The sequence below is a fragment of the Tamandua tetradactyla genome, chromosome 21 (assembly GCF_023851605.1).
Source record: "Tamandua tetradactyla isolate mTamTet1 chromosome 21, mTamTet1.pri, whole genome shotgun sequence".
NCBI classification, from domain to species: domain Eukaryota; kingdom Metazoa; phylum Chordata; class Mammalia; order Pilosa; family Myrmecophagidae; genus Tamandua; species Tamandua tetradactyla.
In genome coordinates this window covers 51,510,262-51,538,109 of record NC_135347.1, presented here as the reverse complement: position 1 = coordinate 51,538,109, position 27,848 = coordinate 51,510,262, and the positions used below count along the sequence as shown (strand labels likewise).

Sequence of the window (27,848 nt, the reverse complement as noted above, 5' to 3'; positions counted from 1 at the left end):
CCTCAGCCCCGTGAGCCCACCGCCCTAACCGCCTCGCCCGTCGGCCAGGGCCCCGCCACTGCGCCCCCTCCCCCAGGGCTCCTCCACTGCGCACCCCAGGGCCCGTCCACTGCGCCCCCTCCCCCAGGGCTCCTCCACTGCGCCCCCCCAGGGCTCCGGCCGCCCCGGGCTCACTCGGATCCCCACGAGTCCTCCTTGAGCTCCGGCCGCCCCTTCCCGGAGAAAGGGGATCCGGGCCAAGGGGGCCGCCCGGCGTCGGCCCTTCCCCGCCCACGGGGGCCGGCGGGACTTAAAGAGCCGGGCCGGGGCTGCCGAGCCCCGCAGCCAGCGCCTCGGCTCCCTCGGCTCCCTCGGCTCCGCGCGCCCCAGCCCCGACGGCAGCTGCGGACGCCCCGCACACCCTCGCCCGACGCCGGAGCAGCGCTCCTCCCCGGGCCACCCAGGCAGTGTCGCCGCTGCCGTCGCGCGTGGGCGCCCCGCGGGGACGAGGAGAGGCGGCATGTGGGCCCCGCGCGGAGCCCTGGTCCTCCTGCTGCACCTGGTCCTGCCGCCGTGGCCGGGGGCCGAGACCCAGGCCGCCCCCCAGGGTAAGTGGGCTCGGGCCGGGCGCGGGGGCGACGGGCAGGTGGAGGGACCCGGTGGGCGGCGCTGCTCGGCCCTTTGCTCCTGGCACCTGGCTGGGCCCCTTGGCCGCCCCCCGGGACGCGAGCCACAGTCCCTGGCCACTGGAAGAGGTGATGATACAAGTTTCTGAGATTCGATCATCCAGCGTTGGGACCAGTTCCCCGAACCGCGGTTTGGGGGGGATGCAAAACTTGTTTTCAGTGGACGGAAAGAAGTGGGGTTTACTTGACAGCTCACCGCCCGGCCCGGCCCCCCTGAAACGCCCTGTGCGGTGCGGGCGACAGCCTGGCCCTGCGCGCAGACGGGGTCTGTCCCCGGCGCCGCTTTGGGGTCCTCGCTCCGTCCTTTCGCTGAGTCCTCGCCCGGGGCAGGAGCGGCCCGCCGAGCCCGGCAGCCCCGAGGAAGTCGCAGCACTCTTCTTTTTGATCTTCCACCTGCCTTTTTCTGCTCGGACTTTGCTTAGACCCCAAAAGCAAACCCTCTTTCAGGAGCTGGCTTAACCTCTTGACTCCTGAGATAAGCAGAAAAGGGAGGGAAAAGGAAAATGCTCCTTTTTTATGAAAAGGCACAAACTGGGTAAATGATTTGCACAGGCACCTGGATAATCCTCAGACGCCTTTGCGAGAAGGAGTGGAAATAGCCTCCTGGCAGAAAGCACTGAAGATTTAAACAGATTTTTTTGTAAAGACGAAAGGAAGAAGTGATTGGGGAATGTAAAGACGGAAGGAAGAAATGATTGGGGAAGGAAGCGCAGTCTGAGCTTTCACTGGTTTGTCCAGCGTGGTGAGCTGCACGGCTGTGACATCGGTGCCCCAGTGGATGTATTACCAGCTAATACATTAGAATACATTTCTAAGCAGAGAAAAGACACAGAACTTGAAGTAAAATGTTCTTCATGACAAAGTGGCAGCTGTGTGAGGAGAGGCTGGGAGGGCACTCTGCACTCCCCTCACTTCCCACTTCAGCAATCACTCATTGAGATGCTGCGTTTCCCCAGACAATTCATCTTGATTCCAGACCAGGCAGCCAGAATTGTGGTTTCAGGGGGTTGGTTCTCTGTCACTGGTTAGGGTTGAGATATTTGAAATGATGTGCTCTGCGATTGATATTCACAGCGACTTGTGCTTCTGAGAAAGAAAGAAAGGAAACTTCTAAACACATTTCAAAAGTTTTCTTTCTATAGATGTTTATTTGGTAAGTTTGAATGGGTATAATGTTTTGTGTTCTATAAATTTTTGACATCTGAACACACAATTTTGTGTCCCTTATGTATGGATTCGTGCTTTTCCTTAGACAGCTCTCTGGCTGTTTCATGGAAATTTGAACTCAGGCTGTACAAAACTAAATTATCTGGTTAATTTAGTTGCTGTAGATGATCTGATTAAGTCAGTTTTCTGATAGCTTCTTTTATTGAGTTATCTGGGTTTGCAATTAGCAGCTCAGCTGGATCATTTGCTTATCTCCTTCTTCCTCTGAGTTGCATTGCTAGTATCTTAAATTAGTATGCCTTCGTTTTATATACCATGGTAGGTGGATTCATCAGCAGTGGTAATTTTGCCTCTAGCACTAGAAGGTTGTACTTAGATCCTGGCATTATCACTAAAATGTAATAACATTAATAGGAAATCATAGTGTCTCATTTTCTTTTCAAAACGCTCTCCAAACTCATTACTGCCTAATCCCAATGCTGCCTCTTGAGAGAGAAGCAAGTGGGTTAGACCAGCCGTGCAGACTCGATTACAGCAAGTTTAACTTGAGCCAAATTATGACACGAACGTAGTCATAGCAAGGACCAGGAATACCCGTCTAGTTTCGAATGCAGTTTTCATGCTTTAACGCACATTTCTTTTTTTGGAGATGCCTTGTCCTGAATAGAACGTCTCTGGGAGAAATGCAAAGTTTCCAGCTTTCTGGAATTTAAATTTTTTTATTTCCTTTTTGAAATATAGTAGGCAGCAGTCTTCATGTTTTGGGGATGTGGGTGCTAGAGGAAAAATAATAGTCTGCTTTCTATCACTTTTAGTATTAGACTTATTGTTGTTAAAGGTCCTCAGATACATGTGAGAGAACCAATAGAGAAATTAGTAGACATTCTTGAGTAATTAGGTTTTTGCCCATTGGTTTTATAACTTTTATTCATTTTTCTCTTATTACAAAAGCAACACCTGTTTGTTGTAGAAAAAATACAAAATTGAATAAGAAAAAAAAAACATATAACCCAGAGATGGCCACTATTAATATTAACGTTTTGTTGTATATTTAAATCTTACCCAATCTTTCAAACCTTTTTCTATGCAAATATGTATTTCAAATGGGATCATATTGTATGTATAGCTTCATATTTTTTTCCCACTTAATATATCATGAACATCTTTCCATGTCCATACGTATTCAGCTGTATTACCTTTTTTAATAGATTATATTCTACTTTTAGGGAGGACTAAAATTTATTTAGCCAGGGATCAAATATAAGATATTTAAGTTGCTTCCAGTATTTTGATATTATCAGTACATTTCATTGAGCAAAGATAGTACTACAAGATAATTCGGGGTATCTTTAGTCACCCCCATAATTTTCATCAAACTCTCCTGTCTTTGCTAAAGACAGTTTATATTTTCACAGTAAAGTGTTTTGCTAATAGATATTCAAGTTTCCCACCTCTTCCAATTAGATTGCTTCACCCAAGTCCTTCATAAATAGAATGCTAGAATTATTCCCAGTGGTGATCATCCATGCATCTAAATCATTTACTGCATCATTCGTTATTTCTTTAGGCTGAATTCCTATAAATAGAATTGCTAGCTCAAAGAACATGCATATTTTAGGGTCGTTGATACTGTTAAACTGTCTTCAAAATGTTTATACGAATTTAAATCTTACCCAGCAATACACAAGGGTGTCCGTTTCCTGCACCCTCACCAACAATTAGGTAATATTGTATTTTTTATTTTTTTAACTTGATGGTGGAAAATATCGTATTGGTTAAGTTAGCAATTCTTTCATCATTAATTAAGCTATAAACATTTATTTATATATTTACTGGCCATTAAAAATTTTTTTTTGTAAACTGCCTTTGCATGTGCTTTGCCCACTTTTCTGTTAGGATGCTTATCATTTTATTAATTCGTAACAGTTCCTCATAAACTATGGCTATGAACTTTTTGGTAACCAGATTATTGTATCTGTGAGACAGCTCTAGGCGCTGAAGTGCCTGAAGGCAATTGGATTTGTTCAAACAGCATTTGCATAAAATAACAGAAATACTAAATAGCTTCTAGTGTTACTCAGATTTGACAGTTGTCTATAAAAAATTACTCTGAACATATTCTTTCATAGCTTTCACAAATATTCAACGTTTTTGAGAGTAAGTACTTACTTGATCAAAAGCAACTTGAACCAATGCAGGTTCTAGTTTTTGAAGGCCAACTCTATCAGTCAGGGTACTGTCAAGAAATATATACCACATCATTTTTGTTGCTGTCCCACATCAACATTTATTCTATTTTTTTTTCTTGCATGGGCAGGCACCAGAAATCAAACCAGGGTCTTTGGCATGGCAGAAAAGAATTCTGCCACTGAGCCACCTTCGCACCACCCCCACATCACTATTTTTTAACAGAAAGATCTCAGAGAACTATAAGGCAAAGGGGAACACAGAGGTATCGCCAAGGTAGAAAATAGTTTTACCGGCAATATATCTCCCATCACATTTGTGCTTTTTGCTGCATTCCCTGTTATCTGTCACTTACCAGGAAAATAGAATTGACTCTGGTCCACGTGGTGTATAAGGAACTGCGTGGCAGGAATTCACCGCTTGGGGATAAAGGAAAACAATGATTTGGGATGTTCTCATCTGCCTCCTTGTACATTAAGCCTTCAGTGCTTTCCCTAGTGGACATTTTAAGCCACTTTTCCAGCCAAATCCAATTTTGTGTCTGCAAATGTAGTCTACTCTTGAGGGTTATGACCCCGGGATGATTATTGTGCTATATTTCTTCTGGTGGAAATGACCGGACACTATAAAAGTGATGAGAAAGAACTGGTGAGGGTGGCAAGGCGGGAGCGATGACCGCAAGATGACTTGACGTTACTTTAACTGTAGCTAATTGTCTTCTTGTCCCTCCACGAAACATGTTTCCCCAGAGCTAAGTCTTTAACTGATTGCCCCTTTCCCCCTGCTTCCTCCCAGTCTTAGACCTTCTTCCCTCCTCGAGCCAGAGGCTGAACCCCCGCATTCTGCAGCCAGTCCTGACGGACCCCACCTTGAATGAGTTCTATGTCATCTCCACCTTCAAGCTGCAGACAAAAGCCTCAGCCACCATCTTCGGCCTCTACTCCTCAACTGACAACAGCAAGTATTTTGAATTTGTCGTGATGGGACGCTTAAACAAAGGTAAGCAAATTAGCAAGAGTCATGATCTTGAAAATGCTCTTTTTCTATTCCAGGATTTGGGGACTGTTTTTCTTAAGACGGTTCCTGTGTACAATGTTATTCTCAACCACTGTCTGGGTTTTCAATACCACATTCTTCTTATTGTGCTTTCACTTTATGGGGTGGGGGGGTGCGGGAATATTAGGAGAAGGAGTGAAGACTCGCTGGTGGCCATGATGCCCTTTGGCGTTGTCCCACCCTTGTGTTATTGGAGCCGGTTCTGGAAGGGCCAGAGCCCAGGACAATCAGCCTCCTCCATCGTTCTTACTGTTCTCTGGCTACATGTTTGACTCCTAGTTCTGGAAGCAGCTCGTAGAGCAAAGTGAGCAGCTCTCTACCCTATATGTGTCATTGCCAGTTTACACAGGTCCGTCACTTGTTTGATCCCCTATGCGGCTGCCAAAGTGAGTTACTACAAGCACTAAGCAATGACTCCCCCTCCAAAGAAAGGTTACTATTTTCCATCTACTCCCCTCCATCTGCACCCTGGGGACAACACCTGCTCCTGCTTATTGACAAATGTGACAGATACATGTTCGTGCTGCTTCATGCAGCTAATAAAAATAGATGGGCTATGAAAAAGAAGAAAAAAAAATAGGAGGACTGGGCCTGCTGGCTACTTTTTATGTTTATTCGTTTTACTTCAGAAAGTAGATATTTCTAGTTCTTCAGACTCTCTCAGATTCTGATGGTGATTAAACACTTAAATCTGCAGGCATGAGGAATTGAAAGAAAGTCCTAAATCTTAGACTTCTTACACCTGTAGAGTTGAAAATAAGATGGAATGGGGCCTGAGCCCCCTTTTTGAGGGTCTAGTTCTGACCCTCACTGGGGTGAGGTCTCAAATATTGAAGAGAGCCTGGGGACATGGTCAGCAAATGATTCAACCATTCCCTTCCACTCTTCCCCATCTTCAACCCTACTAGCAGGTGAATTAGCCCATCTCTCTGCCTCAAATCATCTGAAAGCCTCATTTTGACTCACATCTACTGAAGGAACTCAGCTACTCATTTTGCAGTCTGTACATGTCACCGTTCTTCATCTAAAGATCAGCAGCTTCTCGGTAAAGGACCTATTTTCAATGCATTAGAAAGATTATTCTTTTAGCTCATGCAGCTGATGGGCTAGAATGCCCTCTGCAGGATGAGAAACTCTGTTCCTAGCTTTTTGTCTTCACTGAATCTCACTCCCTATGTTTAAATTGGTCAATATGTGTGAACCTACTGTGGAATGTCTGCGTTGCCTGAAAACACAGGAAGCAGCTTCCTTTGAACCGATTCTTTCTGTTTATATAAGCAGAGACCACACCAGATAGATGTGCAGACAGGTGGACGGTGAAGGAAGTTGCTAGAGGGCTTCCTATGAAGAATCACCAGTTATGTGACTCAGCCGTAAATACCAGCTGATCTTCATGTTAGAGAAGATGAAGGAGTTAATGAACCCTTTTCCACTCTCCAACTCCTAGAGAAAACAAACAGCTCTTAAAAAGATGTGGGAAAAAAAATCCTGAAAGAATCCAGAAATCGAAAGTCTCAAAAAACAAAGAGGAATTTATACCAGTATTAGCACTTGGAGAGTTGAAGAATGTGGCATAGAGAAAAAATTTTACTGGAGTAATGGGAAAAGTACAAAGATTTTCCATAGCTGATGAGTCTGAAAGTTCTGGGAAGCAACAGCAGTCTATTCTGACTGGAACAATAAGGAGAAATCATTGGCTCCATTTGGACCAAGGAAAAGAAAACAACATGCGGCTGTGACTCCCTATTGAAATATCCTATGGTGGCCATGCAGATCTGGCAAAAGATTTATGGAGGGTGGGAGAAGAATTATCTTCCTGGAGAGTGAGCCCTAGACATTATCCACCTTTCCAAAGTTCAGCTGATGTCCTCTTCCGTTGATTTGAATGGAAAATAGTGAGACAGCCAGGAGAAATTAAGATGTCACTCTACTGACTTTTAAAAGACCTGGAAAGGAAATAGAAAGCATCCTTCTCTACCTTAAAATCCATGATTTGGGAGAGGAAGGAGTATGACTACCCAGATAATACCAAAATGCATGATTTGGTTGCCCTGGGCCCTGGACAAACTCCTGGAACCAGCTGCAGTGTGTCGCCTGAAGACTGGGAAAATGGATTAGTCACGGAGCTCTCTGCTGTTACTTTCGACTTCTCCAGGTCATTCCACCCTGTGCCTTATTACCATTAGCATAGCGTAACTTAGATCAAGTCACGGCTCACTCCAGAGACCTTCAGTGGCTCCCTATCCCAAACTGAATAAAGTACAAACACTTCAGCTGAGCGTTCAGCACTTTCCATGGTATGCTCTCAACCAGCCTTTCTGATTTATCCCTCCTTCCAGCCCCACAGACAGCCTCTGCTTCAGCTATGGGGACTAGCTGTCATTCCCTAGACCTGCCTTGGCTGTACCTCCTCTTCCACCTTTTTTCTCTTCCCTCTGTCCTACCCTAGTACATGTCACGTGCCATCCCCACATGCCAAAATCCTACACATTCAAGACCCATCTTAAACTCCTTTCGACACCTTTCTTTATGTGACTTTGTATGTCTTAATATTAGTTTGCCTTAGGTCTTCTCTCTAATAGGTTGTAAGCTCCCTCAAGGTAGATGGAATATCCCTTAAAGCACCTTTGAATCTACTGTAGCACCTAACAGTGCATTGTACGTAGAAGTGGCTCATGGACAACTGAATATAATAAATGGAGACTGAATAGAGTAGCCTTGTTTGTTAAAGAAGATATACACCATTGTGGAAATTCCAGACATCCAATACTTGGCAAATAGTAGGTGCTTAAAAAAAAAGGTTTTTGAATGAATGAATGTTGAAAACCATTTGAATGAGTACATAAAGAAATATGGATGATATTTCTGATAGAAATGATCTATCAGATTATTAATAGCAATATAGGTGGTATAGTCCTGGTAAAAATAAGCATTCCACAAAAACTACCTGGCTGAAAACCAGGATAGAAGACATGGCATAGGGACAACTTTCCACTTAGCATCCTGAGTTTGGGTCACAGCTTAAAAACCTTACCAACTATGTCACCGAGAAAACTTCTCTGAATTGCTTAGCCTCGGTTTCGTTATCTCTAAAGGAGGGATGATACTATCTGCTTCATAGGTTTATTACAAGAACTAAATTACGTAAGGTATGATAACTTTTTCTAGATTGTGAAACTCAAAAATTTCAAGTGACAAGGGGTATATAGTAGTGACAAGAGATGTCTAGGATTTAAACAGCTGTCTGCCAAAGATAATAGTTTGGTCAACCCTTGGCTTGTCTTGATGACAGCTTTTGTTTTTAGAAAAAAGAGACAAGAATAACTACTCCTTTGGTTTAACTTGATCACCATCGAAGAATAACTTGGTGCTGTGGAAGTGAAAAGAACCCCAGGAATTTAAAGTGTTGAAGTCTCCAATAATAGAAAGAGTCAGTCAAGCTCTGTAGCCCAAGGATGGAGGTGTCTAGTGATTCAGAATAGTGCTTTTGAAGCCCACAGGCTAAAGAGAAATACAGTTTGAGAGAGATAAGAGAGTATAAATATTAGAATTCTAGACATAGTAATGAAGGGGGAAAGGAGGGGCTTCAAAGATTAATGAATAATATTTATAGAGCCCTTACAAGGTACCAGGGTTGTGCCATAAGCTCAACACTTATTTCCCCTTTTAACTTTCACATTATTCTTATGAAGTGCTCTTGAGTAAACTCAAATTCGAAGGGGTCATGTGGAGAAGGTGGGAGGAAGAATATTAAAACTCGACACAAAGCTGTATGTCTAGGACTGAAGGCTGTAACCCAACTGAGTTGTTAGCTAATCACACATAAGAGAATAAGAGGCATGTTTTCAGCTGTGTTCAGAATAAGGAAAGAATAAATCCACTGCCTGGAATGGGTGATGCAAGACTAACATATTGATAGAACTACATCATAACTACTAAACTCTTTTGTTTCTGTCCCGCTCATCAAGAGCAATGTTCTTCAAATTACCAAGAATGAACAAAGTATGACTAAAACAAACAGAAAAGCTAGATGAGGAGACAGCAGGAAAACACCCATCTCCTTCATGAGTTTATTTGTCCAAACCCAGGTGAATTATATCTTGGAGTACTTGGTGAAGAAAAAAAGATAGTGGAGCCACTGTTAGTAACATTTAGGTATCACAGAGAATGGAAAAGGTTCTAAAAGGCTGGGAACAGACAAATGTTTCTATTTTTATAAAGGAGGGAAATGTAGATACAGAAAATTATAGGCCAGTGAAATTTAGGACAAACCTCCAGTGGGTTATTAGTATTCATGTATTTTTGAATCCCCTGGAATAGAAAGCTGTGATTATTTGAAGGCAAGATGGATTTACTAGGAATAAATCCAAATTCATTCTTTTTCTCAGTAGAGTTTCTAAACTGTTAGATCAAAAGAAGGCTCTGAACATAATGTATCTTCACTTGAGAAAAGAATGATATGGAGTCATTTCGTAATAATATATAAAAGAATGAACTATATAATAGTGCTGTTGCGGTTTGATAAGCATCTTATATCAAAGTATCTAGTGATTTTTGACAAGGCTCTAATTTGGCGCGTTGAACTGTTGGGCGTATCAGAGAGAAAAGGGGTTGACCATGTCAGAGTTTATCATCGAGGACGGCAAGGTCTTACCAGGCTGACACAAAGGGCCACGATGAATCAGGCGAAATCTAACAAAAATAAAGGTAGATTTATCCCTTAGGAGTGAAAGATGAACTGTGGGAGTGCTGGATGTGGGAGAGCTCTCCTAGGAGTCCTAATCAAAGTGAGAAACTAACCAGAGTTGAGCAAAGCGCTTGATGCATGCTAGTTTGCCAAATGAATGAATGATTGAACAGAGACCATGATGCACCTGTTTTATTAAAAATGCCTTACATTGTAGCCCTCATTAATACATGCATGTGGCCAAAAGATGAACTCATAATCACTGAACTCGAAATCGTCCGACCATATCTGGAAACTGCGTCTCGTCCTGCACATGTTTCCCAGGGACACTGTCAACGCAGACATTATCTTGAAGAGAGTCACCAAAATAGTACCTATTGGGGTTCTTTTTTTTTTTTTAACCACACCACAAATCAAAAAGTTAAAGGAACTGGAGCACCAGAGGAGCCAGACAGAAGACATGCGAGGTATGAAAGTTGCCCTAATACATTTGAAGAAAGTCGTTTGCAGCGAGGATCAGACGAAATCTGTCCACAGCTCTGAAGGGTAAAATTAGGCCACGGTGAAAGCCAGAGGAAACAGATATTGGCTTTGTATTAGGAAAATGTGGGAGAACTCTCCAGAAGTGAAATGGGTTTCTCTGAAAAGTAATGCACTCCCTGTTACTGGAAATGTACTGGTAGACGCTGTGCTTTTCTTGAAGGGACTTTTGAAGTGAGAGATTTAGCTGGATGACTTATGATACTAATATTCTGTGAATCAAGTAAGGGCAGAGAGGCTGCATGGGCACATAAGAAATTGCTTTGCAGCTCTCTCCTGTAATGTGACCTCGGATTCTATGTATACTCAAAGCTTCCTCACCTACCAGCTAGTTGTGTGTAACGAGTCTGTTAATTTTTCAAAATATAAAACCCTCTAACATGTCTAATATTACTGCTATTTCCTTTCACAGGGTGTTTTCTTTTCATTAGGAGTGTGTGTGTGCATACGCATGTGTGCATGAGTCTGTATTCTGTAAATTTTACATTTGTTCAACACCATAAGAAAATTTTGAAAAGCACAGACTGTATTTTTCATAGCTAGGAGTCACCCAGAGTGCTTTCAGGAAAAGCAATTTGATGATTTACCTTTTATATGTAGTTCCAGAGCCCTAAAGCTACACAGACCTGGTGTATAGAGCATACAGATAAATAAGCAAAGGGAAAAAGAACATCCATCACAAGAGGCACCGATGGCAAGAAGGCACTTTTTTAAATGTACAGTTATTTTAAAAGAGGAGGAAATGTTGACAGCTGTGGCTTTCATCATATATTTAATAGTGCCAAAGAGCAAGGTCATTTGCCAAGCAAAGCAGAAAGCTGAGATTACCGTCCCAATTTTGCTGCCCCTGTGCCAGCTCATTCTGAACTCCTGTAGCCCAAGCAGGCAAAATATTATCATTTCCAGTTCTTTAAAGCTGGCACCCAGCATCACTTGTCCGACCTTCAACATATAACAATATTTTTGACTACCAGGTCCACTTTTCAAAAACACCTTTTGAAAATTTTTTTCTTAGATAGCAACTTTCCAAATCTTCCTTGCTTTGGTTTGCTTTTTCATCTCCTGCCGGTCCCTGAGATCATATTGAAACAGGCTGGGCTGCTTGGTTCCTGTAGTGGGTTGGTACCTAAGCATGAAAGTGTCGCTCTGGGTCAGGGCCATAAAATCATGCCCCAAATTATCAAGGACACAAAGACGCTAAGTTTAATTGCTGATTGCCATGGTATGCCAACCCCCAACCAACAGTACTCCTGTAAATCCTAAAGAATACCCAGGGCTCTACCTGAGACTCTATAAAAGTTTCACTCACTAAGTTTATTTTTTAGAGGCATAAAACCTCCAGATGGTTCCTAGCTCAGATAATCTCTGAAATCCAGAATTACCAGTCTCTCCAAGAGTGTCAACCAGTTGCATTCCCCTACTCCATAACCTCGACACCCCTTTTCAACATGAAGTTAGAATTGCCCTTGGCCATATAATCCTGAGGCCTGGGAGAAGGATCAAATGAGAGGGAGGAGTTGTAACAGGGAAGATAGGATTTAACAAACGAGTCCGACTACTGATTCATTATATTGATATTTCTTTTCAGTCTCCAGTGTCTTAGAGCAGCTCGAAGAAATACCTGAAATTGTGGAACTGTAACCCATACCAAATGTTGAAATCTGTTCTATAACTACTTTTAAAATATACTTTGAAATTTATTTCTTTTTTGTATATATGTTATATTTCACAATAAAAATTTTAAAAAGATGCTAAGTTTAGAGGAAAAGGATTTATATAAATAAATCAATAGAAATTGCATCCACACTTTTTAAAAAGATATAATTTGGGGTAAAAAAAATCAGAGTTGGCACCTGAAAACGCTACTTTAACTGCATTTTTTTCATTCAATAAGTAGAGCATTTGGAACTGTCAGATGCTACACGGTATTGAAATTGGTAAGAAATAGACTCCTGATCCCAAAAGTTTATGTTCTGGTAGAAAAGAAAAGAAATAGACACAAATACATATACTAATACCTACATTGGTATTGCAGTTTATAACTTTGCATTTTCTTATCTGATCCCCACTGAAAGCAAAATAAGTGGGAAGGGCAAGTATTATTAACCCCGTTTAATAGTTTAAGGAACAGAAGCTTAGCAAAATTAACTGGCCCAGTCTTACACAACTACTAAGTATCTGAATCATGACTGGAATCTGAGTCCCAGAAAGTACACCTAGAAAAGTACTGAGAAGATGTTATGAATGAGAGAGAGAACGTCCAGCCACAGAGAAGGAAGACTTCAGGGAGGCGGTTGCATTTGAGCTGGATCTTGGCTGCAGACCTGCAGTAACGAAGGAGCAGGCGAGCAGTGGAGAAGGGGAGAACATTCTGCACTGACAGAGAACGATGGGAGAGGCTGGAGAGAGCTGGAGGGGCGCTAAACCTCAGAACAGAGTAATTGAGATGGCAGGAAGTTTGGGCCCAGCCCTCCGATAAGGAGCTTAAGACATTATTTAGGCATCTGGGAGCTATTGAAGGATTTCATTTGCTTACTTCTGTGCTTGCTTTGATAAGACAATAAATAACCTGGTCGCAGCAGCTCTATAAGAAGCTCAATCTGTCAGTCCAAGGAAACTGATGGTGCACACAGAAAGAAGAGACCTTGAGTAGGAGGAGGGTCAGGACGGGGAGTGGAACAGGATAGAGATGGAGAGTAAGGGATGCCCACCTCCAGCCTCCAGTTCTCATCAGAGGTGCGCTGAGGTCTTTATACTAGGCCTGCAAGATAACCAGCCCCAAATCACCAAGCAAGAGTGCAAAGCAAGTGCGAGGACTGAATGTGCCACAGCTGAAGAAACAGAGTTGAGTCCAGTGAATGTTTTCCTAGTACGGAGCTCCCCTGGGTGGTGGCCGGGCAGAGGTGTGGTTAAGCCAGGGGAAGCCCACTCCTGCAGCTTTGCATGCCTTTTTTGGCGGTGTACAATCATTGTCTCATTCTGTCTGTGCTATCATCCCCTTGGCTTTGTTTCCTCTGCTGTGTGTGGGTTTATGTGTGAGTGCTGGACTAAAATAAGGTGAAGTGAGCGCTGGGAAAGGGGGGCTGGAGAGACGAAGGGGATCCATTCCTGATCTCTCTCCTTCCAGATGGCGCTTCCTCTGCAGAAGGTCATGCAGTTCCCACCCAGCAGGCTGCAGGCTCCGGGGCAGAGCCTTAGGCCATTTCCGGGCTCCGTAGACTGATGTGAAAGCGTTGTTTCCTGAGCCGGGGCCTCTGTGCCCTCTGGGGTTGTCTTACTGCACTGAAGATAAAATAAGTAGGGAGGCACTGAGGTTAGGAATTTGCAATAAAAAAGAAAAATGAAAAATGGAAGCCGAAAGCGAAATGAGAATTATTGGATCAAATATGAAGAACGGTAAATGCCAAGGTGCTTGATCATTTTTCTTCTAACGGACATGGTGAAGATGGAAGTTTCCGTAATTCTTCTTTTCCTTTTTCGTCCTCTTGCCATCACCACAAGATTTAAGAGCATGAGGAATTTGGCATTGTGGTGCAGCATTGCAACAGAAAGCAAGGCAGAAGTACAGAATCTCCTTAAATGAGGGCATGAATGCAATGATAGGTTTTTGCTATCTGGAATGAGATGTTGAGTTACCATTCTCAAAATATTGTTTTCTATATGAAAGGTTTTAAATGCAATCATTTAATTATTCATTGCAAGTTCATTTTCACAATGTTTAATGTGCACCAGCTATGTGTAACATAGTCCACTGGGCACTATTTATAAAATTAAACTCAGTTATTCAGTTATGAAAATAAATGATGCCCTGCATGCCCTGTGAAGGCCAGTGAGAAACAGGCAACCTGCCCAAGATAACGCGTTTCCTTTGAACTTTATGGAAATCTGAGTTTATGGAGGAAAACCAAGGGTATTTGTTTTAAACCACTAGTATTCTCTTCAACTGTTAATATGGGGAACAGAAAGAAGGAGGTGGCCATGACCAGGATAAAGTAATAGTGAGTGAATGTGTGTTTGACCTAATTCAAGTTTCCTGGTCCAAGTAGTATTTTTATTGTCCTGTAAAAATTCCAGATATTTGCAAAACTGTTCCAAATGGGAAAGGAATAAAAGCTTTTTTAAAAATTTAATTAGTGCATATATTTGGGCTCAAACTCCCCCTTTCCTTGGGTAGCATCTGTGCCTCCAGTTTCCAGCCACGCAGTTACTATTGCAAGTTCTCAACAATCAAAATTAAATAAAAGGGTAAACATTCTGTTATGTAAAGCAGTTTGAAATACCTCAGAAATTGTCTCCTCGTGTCTCCCTTCCACTGCCCCACTTCTTTCCTTTTACTTCATGCCACATTTATTAAATCTTATCAATATTTGACTCAAGGAAACATAGTATGTACTTATATTCACAGAAATGCCTTTGAGCTCCGTCTGTCTTCCAGGTCTTTGCAATTCTTTTCTCACCATAAGCAGGTGATGGATGGAAGAGATTGCCTCCTTGGCATTTCTCTACACCACAGAACCAGATGCCAACTGGCACTCTCCAGACCAATGGAAAAGCAAATCTAGTCAGAGTTTACAAGATGCAGAAGTGAACCTAGAAAGTCTGATGTAGGGAAAAACTTCAAATATATCCTTAAAGTTTCGTAGTAGTGATTTTTTTCGATACTACAACTCAAACAGGTGTCCCTGTCTAGCTGGAACATGGTGGCACCAAGTTGACATTTATACTCTACAAGAAAGCCACATAAGATGATGGTCTCAGTTACTCACCACAAATAAAATGGATTAGCAGCAAGACGGTTGGTGTATGTGTGTGTGACTCTTATCTTTTTTACGTTTTCTGTTATATATGTCATGCATGTTTCTCGTAGAAAAATTAGATAATGAAGATGAGCAAGAAGGAAAAAAAGCACATCATCCACGCACCTAGCAATTATCATATTAATGTTGACATATTTCCTTCTAATGTTCCATATATGTGTGTATGTACTTTACATATGCATGCATAATATATATGATATGTACATGTGTGAATTAACGCATGCATACACACATTTTTTTAACGAATGGAATTTATATGGATTATAAATCTCCACTTGTCACGTCACAAAATACTGAGAATGTCCTTTCATGTTTCTCATGTTTTATTTTTATTTATTTTATGTTCGTACCATAATTTAAGTCATCATACCTCTCTTTTTAGACATCTTGTGCCAAATACTTGCTATAATGAATACTTCTGTAATGAATATTCTTACTTATATATTTTGGTGCTTTCTAAAACTTTACTTAGTTTCAGCTCCTACCAGAGACATGGCTGGATCTATACATGGTCAAGGTTCTGATAAAGATAGCTAAGTTGCTCTCCAGAAAAATCCTACACTAAACCCCCCCACTCAAAGGATATGTGAAGACTTTCCACCCCAGGCTAGCTGATAGCTTTGACTGAGACCTTTGGGGCCCTGATGAAGTGTTTGTACCTTAGTTATGCAGCAACATTTAGAACGAACCTTTCCTATATCTGCTCTTGTTTGCTAGCTGCCTGAATGCAATACATGAGAAATGGAATGACTTTTAAAAGAGGGGATTTAATAAGTGGCTAGTTTACAGTTCTAAGGCTGAGAAAATGTCCCAATTAAAACAAGTCTATAGAAATATCCAGTTTAAGGCATCCAGGGACAGATACCTTGGTTCAAGAAGGCCGATGAAGTTCAGTGTTTCTCTCTCAGCTGCAAGGGCACATGGCAAACATGGTGGCATCTGTTCGCTTTCTCGTGGCTCTACAAAAGGGACTCTCTTCAAAATGTTTCCTCTTTTAAAGAATTCCAGTAAGCAACTCCACCTCCAATGGGTGGAGACACACCTCCATGGAAATCATCTAATCAAAAGTTACCACCCACAATTGGGTGGGTCACATCTCCACGGGAACAATCAAAATGCTCCCACCCAGCAATATTGAATGAGGATTAAAGGACATGGCTTTTCTGGGGTCCACCACAGATTCAAACCAGCATACCTACCTTGTTCCTGGGATTGTTTCTGGTGATGAATCTGGGGTCCTGAGTGGCAGCTGAGGATACACCTGGGGATATTTTTGGTAAACATATCTTTGGAGCAAGTACTTTGGTCTTTTTAGCAAACCTTGGCCAAAAGGCTTCGTTTATAAAGGGTCAACATCCAGGAACAGATTTTCACTTCATGTCCCAATACATTCAAGACAAAAATGGAACCAGAATTTTTAAATTCACGTGAATGTTCATTTAGTGAGCCTAAGAAAATATATGAATAGATAGTTACCTACCTAGAAAATAGGTATTGACTCTCCCTCCTCATCCTTCATCTGCAACCATGGATACCTTGTACTTTCTAACGAGCATTGTTATATTTGGGATGGATGGCTGAGGAGCAGTATGACACTTAATCTGACGTATGCTTACAAAGAGCCTGTCCATGCCTCTCATTTATTTGGTGTCAGAATAAGCCAGCACTGGCTTGGAGGCTCGTGAGCATTCAGGTTTGCATTCTGGTCCTGCCACTTCCTATGTCTTCATGCAAATTCCTTCACCGAGCTGCGCTTTGCTTTCTTCACCTGCAGTGATTTCCAATCCCAAAGGGTAGCAACAAGTGGGAATTCGGTATCTGAAGTAAGGAAGGATGGCAGCAACCCCAAACCAGTGCTCAGGAAATGGTGACTCCATGAAATTCTGCCCTTAGGAGCTTATCATCTGCTTAGATTTTAATTGGTTTTTGAGGGGGTTCTTCTTGCTCATTGTACTTATTATGATCCAAAATGATTTGGTTTAATTTTTAATCTTCTGCTATTGTTTGCCTCTCCATCAGCATAAAATGTCCTCGAGGGTGGGGAGTGGGTCCTTAAACCTCTGCGTTGCCAGTGCCTAGAACAGTGCCTGGTGCAGGGAAGATGTCGAATCAACACCTGTAGGAACAACTGGCTCACCTTCTTTCCAGTGATGCAGCCTTGTGAGCAAGAGGCTGTTCAGTAAAGCACCGCTCGCCCTTGCATTATCACACCCGTCTCGGTCTCTGCTTGATTCCAGCCATCCTCCGCTACCTGAAGAACGACAGGAAGATTCACCTGGTGGTTTTCAACAACGTGCAGCTGGCTGACGGGCGGCGGCACAGGATCCTCCTGAGACTGAGCAATTTGCAGCAAGGGGCTGGCTCCGTAGAGCTCTACGTAGACTGTACCCAAGTGGATTCCATTCACAATCTCCCCAGAGCCTTTTCTAGCCTCCCCCGCAACCCCGAGTCCATTGAACTGAGGACTTTCCAGAGGAAGGCACAGGTACGAACCAACAAGACCATTATCTGAAGTTGGCTGCCGAGACTGCCAACACAGGGGAATGTGCTGGGGAAACAGGTTGGCTCATGGACTCCCTGTTCCCCTCTGAGGGCCAGTGGTCTTAGCTCTGTCAGCATATTAGAATTATCTGGGCAACTGAGAAACAATACGCATTCAGGACCCATGCACTAGATCAATTGGGTCAGATTCTGTGGGTCAGAACCTATCTAAGAACTGATGGGCTTAGATATCATGATTATGTAAATACTGATTCTAACATGAAGCCAGAGCTTGAGCCTTTTTCCTTTAGGTGATAAATAGAGACTCTTTGGAGACAATTTGAAGTTGGAAAACAATAGCAAAAATAGAAATAGCCATCTTTAGAGTGATAGGGTTATCAGTTTTATATGTTCTCAATCTTTCTTTAATGTTTTATTTTTAATGAAAATAAAACAGAATATTTGGAACCTGCCAAGCACTAGGAACAATATTTTTCATGGATCTTGTTAGGACAGCCACTAGCAAAAAAGGAATTTATTGCCAGCCTGCTTCCATGTGGTCTCAAAAAGTCCCATCCTTTCTGTCTTCTGTTTTCCATTGTCTTGACGTTTTTTTCATTATATCATTGCACCCCCTACAGAAATTGCAACATACATTTCTTTAGATTCTTGTGCTAGGCAATGCTTTTTTTTTCCTATAAAGAATTAGTATTCTTTGTCCTTTTCAATAATTATAGCTATAACTGATCATAGTTCCCGAATTTCATCTGCAACCAAAGTCAATGCCAACTCAGAAACCATGTTCATTTGTTATAGCCTGTAATATTGCTGACTTCTCTCTCTTAATCCTCATTTATCATTTCCATTTTATTATCTCCTTATATGTGTTTTAGATACAAGCTGCTCTGAGCTCTTTGTACAAAGAGGCAGAGTGTAAGCAATCATTTCCATTACTACTGGGAATGGCTGAGAAGGTTTAGATAATAAAATAAAGACTATTGATCTTATCCTGGAATTTTGGGCTTGAAAAACAGCAAGGATTTTGAGCAGAAATTCCAAGAAAGCTCAAATCCAAGATTTTGTTTTTTCTTGTTCTTGCAGGGTCCCATATATATATATGAATAGAGAAATACACCAAGCCTTATTTTGGAGTCCCTATATTAGCCCAAATAATCAGAGTGACAATCAGAAATGGTGTCACTGACCATTTCATACATTAGTGTCCACCATCAAATGGAGTCAAGAATCAGCCATGAAAAGGTCATCAGAAATTAGAGTCACTGGCATTTCCTCAAAAGCTCTACTTCTTCAGCTATCAGCAGGGACGATATCAACTCTGTCTTTAAGTCGTCTACATGTTCATTCAATCAGCCAGCTAGTCAGCGAACATGTAATAAGCACTGACTATGCCTTAGCTGTCTGCTAGGCATTAAGGAAACAGTGGGGCCGTATTTGGGGGACACCAGACCTGGCCCTGCCTCCAAGGAGCTCACAGCTGGGTGTCCAACACCACGTCTGTCACATAGCACACATTACATAACATCTTAGCAGAGTTAACTTGAAATGTAGAATTCTTCTGAAAATGCTTATTAGCGTGCTCATTTCTAACACGAGTATGATGATTTTATATAAGCAGTTGTGTGAACTTTTCTTGTCATGTATATCTGTAATAAAGTAAGTATAATTTACAAAATTAAGGGGTAAGGAAATTAACTTTGGGATTAACAGTGAATGATTGCAGTCCACCAGTTATGTAAAATACAGGCCCAATTACTTAATCATCATAGAATATGCCATTTATTAGTTTCATAATCCAAGAAAATCAGAGACTGCTAAAACCTAGAGCCAAAGGCATCCTAAAGACAATCCTACTCAAAATTAGGATCAATATCTTCTTTATTTCAACCCAAACACCATAAATTTGGGCAATTCATCCGATCATTTCTGCCTCCAAATAATATTTCTCATGAAGAAAATCAGACTTGCCTCTTATCAGTCATTTTGGTGAACTCTCAGACCAAGTGAGAGGCCAACATTTTCCTAAGTTGCTCGTTAACTTCTGTATCTGCTTCAGTGGAAAAGAAAGGACTAGGAGAGTGAACCCACAAAATTACATAAGCTGACAGAGCCCAAGCACCCAGGGCTACCACACTGGGCAAATGACGTGGGTATGGAAGGACGCCGGCTTCTGAATGGCGTCAGCAGTGTTGGGTATGCGTGTGGTTTCTTCCAGGACCTCGTGGAAGAGCTGAAGCTGGTGGTGAGAGGCTCACTGATCCAGGTGGCCAGCCTGCAAGACTGCTTCCTGCAGCAGAGTGAGCCGCTGGCTGCCGCAAGCTCAGGTGGGGGAATGGGGCCCTTTGCACCCCTCCAGCAACACAATCTCTGCAGTCCCCGAATGGGCTGGGATCCATCACCTAAAGGCAGGCTGTTGGCAGAGCAGCGTGACAGGATACACTTATGGAAATCAAACTCCCGTGCTAAAGGCCAGGGCGAGGAATACTTGAGTTGCACGTTTATTCTTATAACTCATAAGAATTTGGACTGACTAGCCAGGAGCATCTTATCAAGGTCACTACTTTTTAGAAGAATTAGACAAATTCCCCCAAGTTAAATTCAGATGCCTTAGATTTTTTTCTTTTTTTTCATTTCCATTAAAATATCATGTATTTAATTTTAAAATGTGTGTTAAGATTTTTTTCACATTTTCATCAATATCCTTTTTCAAAATTTGGTATTATGCTACTCATAAAAAAATGACATTTTTAATTTAAAATCAATACATTGCATAGGATATCTTTGATAAAATATGTCTATATGATTTGCTTTTACAAGATTATGACTTTAAGCATATAAAAGGAATTTAACAAGTTTCAAGATTATGAAACTTGTTTGTTTAATTTATTTTATTTTATTGTTTTAAATGCCAAAAAACACCTAACGAACGCAAACATTCCTACTTTGATCATTCTGTTCTACATATATAATCAGTAATTCACAATATCATCACATAGTTGCATATTCATCATCATGATCACTTCTTGGAACATTTCAGGTGCCTTAGGTTTTTGAATCATCTTGTCATGATGATTCTCTGGGGAAACATCTGGTTTTTGCATCTCTGTAGAAATGGCTGTTACTGGTTGAAAATTCCTTTTTTGCTGTTCTTACAGGGGACTTTAATCGACAGTTCTTGGGGCAAATGACCCAACTGAACCAGCTGCTGGGAGAGGTGAAAGATCTTCTGAGACAGCAGGTAAGAAACCGGACAAAGCATGCCAGCAGGAAACCTCAACACTGTTAGAGAAGCTCTTTGCATGCACTGGTGGACCTGTAGGACTGTGAAGGCAACGAGGGGAACCCAGAGCCAGGGCTCAGGAGGTCCCCCCAGCACAGCACTCCAGGGCTCAGGAGGTCCCCCCAGCACAGCACTCCAGGGCTCAGGAGGTCCCCCCAGCACAGCACTCCAGGGCTCAGGAGGTCCCCCCAGCACAGCACTCCAGGGCTCAGGAGGTCCCCCCAGCACAGCACTCCAGGGCTCAGGAGGTCCCCCCAGCACAGCACTCCAGGGCTCAGGAGGTCCCCCTAGCACAGCACTCCAGGGCTCAGGAGGTCCCCCTAGCACAGCACTCCAGGGCTCAGGAGGTCCCCCTAGCACAGCACTCCAGGGCTCAGGAGGTCCCCCCAGCACAGCACTCCAGGGCTCAGGAGGTCCCCCCAGCACAGCACTCCAGGGCTCAGGAGGACCCCCCAGCACAGCACTCCAGGGCTCAGGAGGTCCCCCCAGCACAGCACTCCAGGGCTCAGGAGGACCCCCCAGCACAGCACTCCAGGGCTCAGGAGGTCCCCCCAGCACAGCACTCCAGGGCTCAGGAGGACCCCCCAGCACAGCACTCCAGGGCTCTGCTACAAGGCCTGGAAAGAGGGAACAAGCTTGTGAGAAACACACCATGACTCCAGCAGGGTGGAGGTGTCAAGGAGTACATCCGGCATTACTTTAAGAAGCGTTTCATGACTTACTTACTACACATGGATTCTTTTATTCATGGGTTATATATCAGGTGCTCCTTTTTAATCTTTTTTTTTCCCCCTTGCCATTTCTAAAGGTCAAGGAAACATCATTTTTGCGAAACACCATAGCTGAATGCCAGGCTTGCGGTAAGTGCTTTTCTAGTAGCCGGCTCATTCTGCGTCAGATGAGCGGGTGTAGACTGAGGACAGCATTTTCTGGGAGTTCAGCACAGAGCTGGAGGGAAGGGAGGAGAAGTTCATCAGGAAGCAGAATTTCATTTTGTATCTTTTATGTTCTTCCGGTGGTGAATGAACCTATGGGTATTGTTTTCTTCTAGGTCCTCTCAGCTTTCAGTCTCCAACCCCAAACACACTGGTGCCCCTAATACCCCCGGCGCCCCCGGCACCCCCAGCATTCCCCGCATCCCCTGCATCCCCGGTACCTCCAGCTCCTGCAAAGCGCCGTTGTGACCCCAACCCCTGCTTCCGAGGCGTCCGATGTACTGAAACCAGGGGCAGCTTTCAGTGTGGGCCCTGCCCAGAGGGCTACTCCGGAAATGGAGTCACCTGTTCTGATGTTGATGAGGTAAAAGTCAGCTGAGAAGGGGAAGGGGCTAAGTACCGTCCATGCCCTCATGGAAAAAGCTAATAGAAACAGAAGCAAAGTTGACAATTAAGGAATGCCTTAGGTCGTCCCCCAGGCTACATCAAAACTATGTCCTTATGAATCGTTACAGAAAATGAGACCCCATGAGTCTGTGGTCTCTCTCTCCTGTGTTTCCACCTCTGCTACCTGTCCATGTTGATACAGTGCTGAGATTTCTGTTTTTACTGGGACATCTGCATTGGCTATTTCCCTTCAGCAGTCTGTATCACAAGTTTGTGTTTCCAGGCTTTTGCAAATGTGGAAGGAGGACCCTGTTGGGAGGGTTTATTTCAGGGGTGACAACTGATTTATTCCTAAATAGAGGAGTAGAAGGGAATCTCACACCAACGAACCTGTTGAGGAGACCCTATAAACTGTGAGTAGCCGCAGCTTGTGGTCCCCAAAAGAGCCCAGGGATGGAGCCAGAGAGAGCACAGATGGCACGTGCACGCTCTTTGGTTGGCACAGCTTCAGGAGGAGAATGTTGAAGACCAGATGATCAGCCGGTCACTAGTCCAGTCTCAAAGCAATCAGCTGCTGCTAGAATGCGCATCACCCTTCCACCTGGCCAAGGGAGGCTGGGAGAAGGCATGAGAGCTTCTGCACACACTGACCCCCACCAACTTCTGTACACATTGACACCCTCAGGGCGTCTGCAGTCTCGTGGTGATGCTTGCTCACTGGCTTGATTGATTATCTCTCCAGATAGTAAGCAAGTGAGATGGTCTCTAGTTTTCCCTCGATTGGAGAAACATCTGCACACGTTTCCTAGACCGGCATCTGGTTTTTATCTGCGAGCTGGAATTTCCTCCGTTTGAAAGAGCAGAAAGAAAGTAGTCATGTTTTTTACATTAGTTGAAGTGGCTAAAAAGAAGTGTATCAGAATCAATCTCCAGACTCAGAGAGCCTTGGAATAGCCAAACACTTCATAGGGCACAATTACAGGGACACATACTGATGGATCGGCTCTTGCTAAAGAAACAGGCCTCCTGGCTTTGTTTTCTTGAGTCCTCATCTGAACAGTTGGTTGATCTATCCAAATTAATCCAACATCCAGTCGATAAGTAGCACTGTCCTTTCACATAGATTTTTAAATTCCGAGTTAAAATACTAAAGAACGTACATGGAGGTAGCCTGGTTAGCATTATGGACCCATCCTTCCAGTTTGAATGTGCCATTATCTATAAATAGCAAAACTCAGAATGCAGGTGCAAGGATTCACCAGTTAATACTAAAGTAGGAAGCCTTTATTTCCTTTTATCTTTTTTCCCACCAAAAACACATAGTTCAGTGACTAAATAGGCATATGCAAGTAGATACATGAAAGTTTAAGAGTGTATAACCCATGTGGCTAAAGACTTTGAACTTTTCTTGGTCTCCAGTGCAAATACCATCCCTGCCACCCGGGTGTGCGCTGTGTGAACTTGGCTCCTGGCTTCAGATGTGATGCCTGCCCCGTGGGCTTCACAGGACAAGCGCTGCAGGGTGCTGGGATCAGTTTTGCCAAGACAAACAAGCAGGTGGGCTGAAGTCATGGTTTTTCTACTCATTGTTTTATTTTTGTTACCCAAAGAATGATTCCGGTGGGTTCCCAGCTCTTCCAGTGTCACCCTTTACCCTACTTGAGCAGTCAATACCATCTCGAACGTCATGAGGTACAATGGGCAAAGTAGGCAAATTTTCAACTCATTTCTAAGTATGTTTGTAACTTCCAGAAGGGAGGAAGGCATTAGACTGGGATAATAGTGGATCCAAAAAAAAAAACAAAAACTAGTAAAAAATAGTGGATGGGGAAATGCTGAGTAGGTGGCACAATTTCATACTTGTTTAGTTGACAGCCATTGAACAGTTTGTTCTTCAGAAAAACTTGAGAATCAGATAAACAAACAAAGTTTTGGAAAATGAGGTCACTTTTATAGAGACATTGCTGCCGATCAGTGGCTATTTTAGAGATGAGAGGATTTCAAGAGTAGAAATAATACCCTAAGGAAACCTACCCTTATTGTTATATAAGCTATAAATTGTCATAAAGCACTTGAGCACTTTATGACGGTTTCCATTTATTTCCAAATGTTCTGCTATATCCTGGTCATTATTTGACAGACTGACTGTGAAATTCTTTTTGATGTTTTCAGCCCTTAAAAATGGTTCTTCTATAAATATATTTTACTACCTTGGGGAAATGACTAGCTTTGAGGAAGGGCAGCCTTCATTATTTCCTAGCTGCCTATCAAAGGACTCCAGAGGGCATCATTGTTTAGATTAGCAAAGGGAGGAAGCTTGACAAATAGGAATGACAAGAAGCCATTAGAGTAATGGCCCAAAGTTTTTCTTTGTCTCCTCTAAGGACAAAATCTCCAAGACTAAACCAAGGAAAATAGACAAAATGAAATAGGAGGAGTGTTATGTAGGCTAGTAAGGAGCACTTCCCAATAGACTTCCAAGAATATGATAAACTGAGCTGAAGCAGTGAGGAGCTACCTAAATGAAATTTAACAACAAATTGTAATGCATTACCAAGATCAAAAGAAATAAAGGAGATGCGCAGGTTCCAAGAACAAAGAAGAAACTCAGAGTCAGGCTATGATTGGAAACTGATGCCACAGCAGCTTATGGGACGTGGGAGCTAGATGCAGGTCTTAGGAGTGGGATCTAGGGTTTTTATACTTATGTGGGTGCAAAAGATGCAGTCTTAGATCCTTACAAAGACCCAAAGCCCCTGTTATAAGGCAGGAGTCTCAGATCACTACCCCATCCATTACAAGACTGGGAAAACTTTCCTAGCCTTAGGAAACAACAAAGAAGCTTCACCTTAGCTTTAGGACACAGTTGCAAAAATGGGAATTGCCTACAACAGTCAAAAGCTGTACCGCATATAGTTGTGCAATCTAAATCTGTGTCACGCCTATGATGCAAGAATGTAAGCCAAAATATTAACATGAAAACCAGTCTTGGAAGAGGAGAATCCCCACGGCCCTGGCTAAAATCAAAGTCAGACACTTTGTGAACACCCCGGGACGCAGGGCGGGTGGGACACTTCCAGGCAAAGGCAGCATCACGGGGTGAACCCACAGAAAAAAATGGCAATTCCTATGAAGAAACCACCATGAGAAAAAATAAGTATTAGATAAGTTAAAAAGGTTAAAGAGATCAAAGATGGCATATATACCTCAATTAAAGAGTAGGGCAATGTGAAAAAAGGCAAGTTTGAAAAACGGCCAAATAAAACTACCAATGAGTAATATAATCACTGAAATTACAAGCTGTAGGTGGGCAAAATGGAATAAACACAACAGGCAGTTCGTGGACTGGAAGGTGAGGCTAAGGAAATCATCCAGAATGCAGCACAGAAAGGCAAAGTTCAGGGAAATATGAATGAGGGTTTAAGATTAAATAGATGATATTAATCAGAAAGTCCAATATTTGTCTAATTGTAGTTCCAAAAAGAGAATGGGAGTGGAGGGAGGTTGAGAATTTTCCAGAACTGGAGAAAGGAATCCCCAGATAGAAGTACATTGGATCTTAAGTAGGATAAAGAACTTCCCTAACTAGAAAGGTTGTGGATTAATCATGTTACCTTTTCTGAACAACTTTAAATACCACGCATCATGCATCATTTGGAATTGGTACAAAAATCAAAAGAGGTCTCTAAAATGGCCCTTAAATTACCATTGTACCAGAAATTCTCTGTCTTCACTTCACACAAAGATATCAAAACAAACAGCTTATTTCCATTTCTATGTTAACAGTGTTTCTCTAAACTTTTTTGTACCAGATCTGCACTGATATTGATGAATGTCAAAATGGAGCATGTGTTCTCAATTCTATCTGTATTAACACTTTGGTAAGTATTTCTCATAGCTTTGTTCACAAAGCAGAATAGTTATTAAACAAGTGTATGATGATGTCCTAATACCAAACATATATAGAATGTACGGACCTGATGTAATTATATTGCAGAATAAGGACCAAAGTTTGTGGGGAAAAAGTTTTTCCCGTACATGTCATTTCATACATAATTTAAGTTTTTATTTAACAGTAATTTTATAAATTCCAAGTTTGCTCTTTATTCTTTATGAAAGTTGTAACATTAGGCTCTTAGATAAACATTTATTAGATAAAATGTCATTATCATCTTTTTTGGAAAAACATGAAAAGCTTGTCAGTTTTTCTTCACTATTCCAGCATACATATTTCACTTGTAACTTCATGATCCCCAAACAGTTTTCTTTTTTCAAAAAGTTGTCAGAAGTAATTCATATTAAATTAAAATGCTTAACATTTAAGGGCTCTATAAATTAAATATTAAATGTTTCTGGAAATTCCTATCAGTTGTTTCCAAAATGAAAGAGAGAGCTAACCCACCATATGTGCCTGGAAAAGTTATTTCATCTCTAGTGTCCTAGTTTCCTTGAATGTAAAAGCACTTTACAAATATCAAGATACTTAATTTAATCCTCATAACCATATATGAGTAAGCACTATTATTATCCCCATTTTATTACTGGAATAAGGAGGTACAGAATAGTTAAATAACTACGCTAAGGCCACACATCTCATAAAACTTCCAGTCTGGCTGCAAAGGTTGCGTTCTTATCCACCGCACTAAATTGCCTAGGAATGCACAGAGATTTATCGTTACTTTGTGCCAAAGAAAGGAATTGCAATGAATTGTCAAACAGTTGGCTAGTACCTAGAGTTGATAAAAGCTAAGTGGCTTTGGTATTTAAAGTCTTCCTTCAGAACCCTTTGGGACATGGGTGAGGCCTGCTACAGATGAGGCAAGGCCACCACCCCGTCGTGTGGGTGAAACACCATGCAACCCTATGGGGCTCCACTCTCTTTGCAGTCTCCGGAAGGGCGCTGTGCAGCCTGCACAGCTCTCTGTGGCAGTCCTAAGACGTGATTTACGAATAAGGAAACAAAAATAAATTACTCTCATTTGAGAGTCCAGACATGATATCTTCTTTTCATCTCTTCCCACTAAATGATTCAGCCTAAATCAGTTCAATGAGCACTAAGTGGCCTCTTTGTGTCAAGCACTGGGGCTAGGCACCTGGCAAAATGGAAAGAAATAAGTCAGAGTCCTTCCCTCTCAAGGAACTCACAAGCAAATGATAGGAGGATATGGTGTGCTCAGAAAAGTATGAGCAGTTTAGTGTTGTTAAAGCATAATTTATAAAATGAAAAGTGAAAATAAATGACGCTGTGCAGTCTAGCATGAAAGCTCTTGAATTCATTCCCTCATTCTGTGCATGTTTATTGAGAACTCACCATCCAGGGACAGAGAAGGAGCAAAACAGACAGAAATTTCTGACCTCGAGGAATATTATTTTCAGAGACGTCATGTTACTACCTTTGGCGTTCTCCCAAACTCTTCCAATAGAGACTCCTGCAGACAATGACGTTCACAGAAAACTTTTTGAGATGCTATTTTCTCAGTTCTCTCCAGAATGGTATATAACTGGTCCATTCTGGGTGCACAGAAGATAAGTTAATTCGCTGCCTATAAAGGATGCTTTAGACCAGGCTTTAGGGCTTTCTTGCCTCAGGGAACCAGGTGAGAAAGGCAGTAGAACTGGGAACTCAAA

The 27,848-nt window shown here is 42.3% G+C and overlaps 1 protein-coding gene across 1 annotated transcript in view; it reads left to right on the top strand.

Annotated features, from left to right (window-relative positions):
- Nucleotides 1-461: 461 nt before the first annotated feature.
- Nucleotides 462-27,848, top strand: part of THBS4 (thrombospondin 4) — a 45,298-nt gene continuing 17,911 nt past the window's right edge. The window contains exons 1-9 of the mRNA XM_077139325.1: nucleotides 462-587; nucleotides 4,815-5,018; nucleotides 17,357-17,604; nucleotides 19,834-19,942; nucleotides 20,774-20,856; nucleotides 21,707-21,758; nucleotides 21,950-22,197; nucleotides 23,640-23,777; nucleotides 26,033-26,101. Of these exons, the coding sequence (XP_076995440.1) occupies nucleotides 500-587; nucleotides 4,815-5,018; nucleotides 17,357-17,604; nucleotides 19,834-19,942; nucleotides 20,774-20,856; nucleotides 21,707-21,758; nucleotides 21,950-22,197; nucleotides 23,640-23,777; nucleotides 26,033-26,101 (1,239 nt within the window). The 5' untranslated portion in view covers nucleotides 462-499. The remainder of the gene's footprint in view (nucleotides 588-4,814; nucleotides 5,019-17,356; nucleotides 17,605-19,833; nucleotides 19,943-20,773; nucleotides 20,857-21,706; nucleotides 21,759-21,949; nucleotides 22,198-23,639; nucleotides 23,778-26,032; nucleotides 26,102-27,848) is intronic.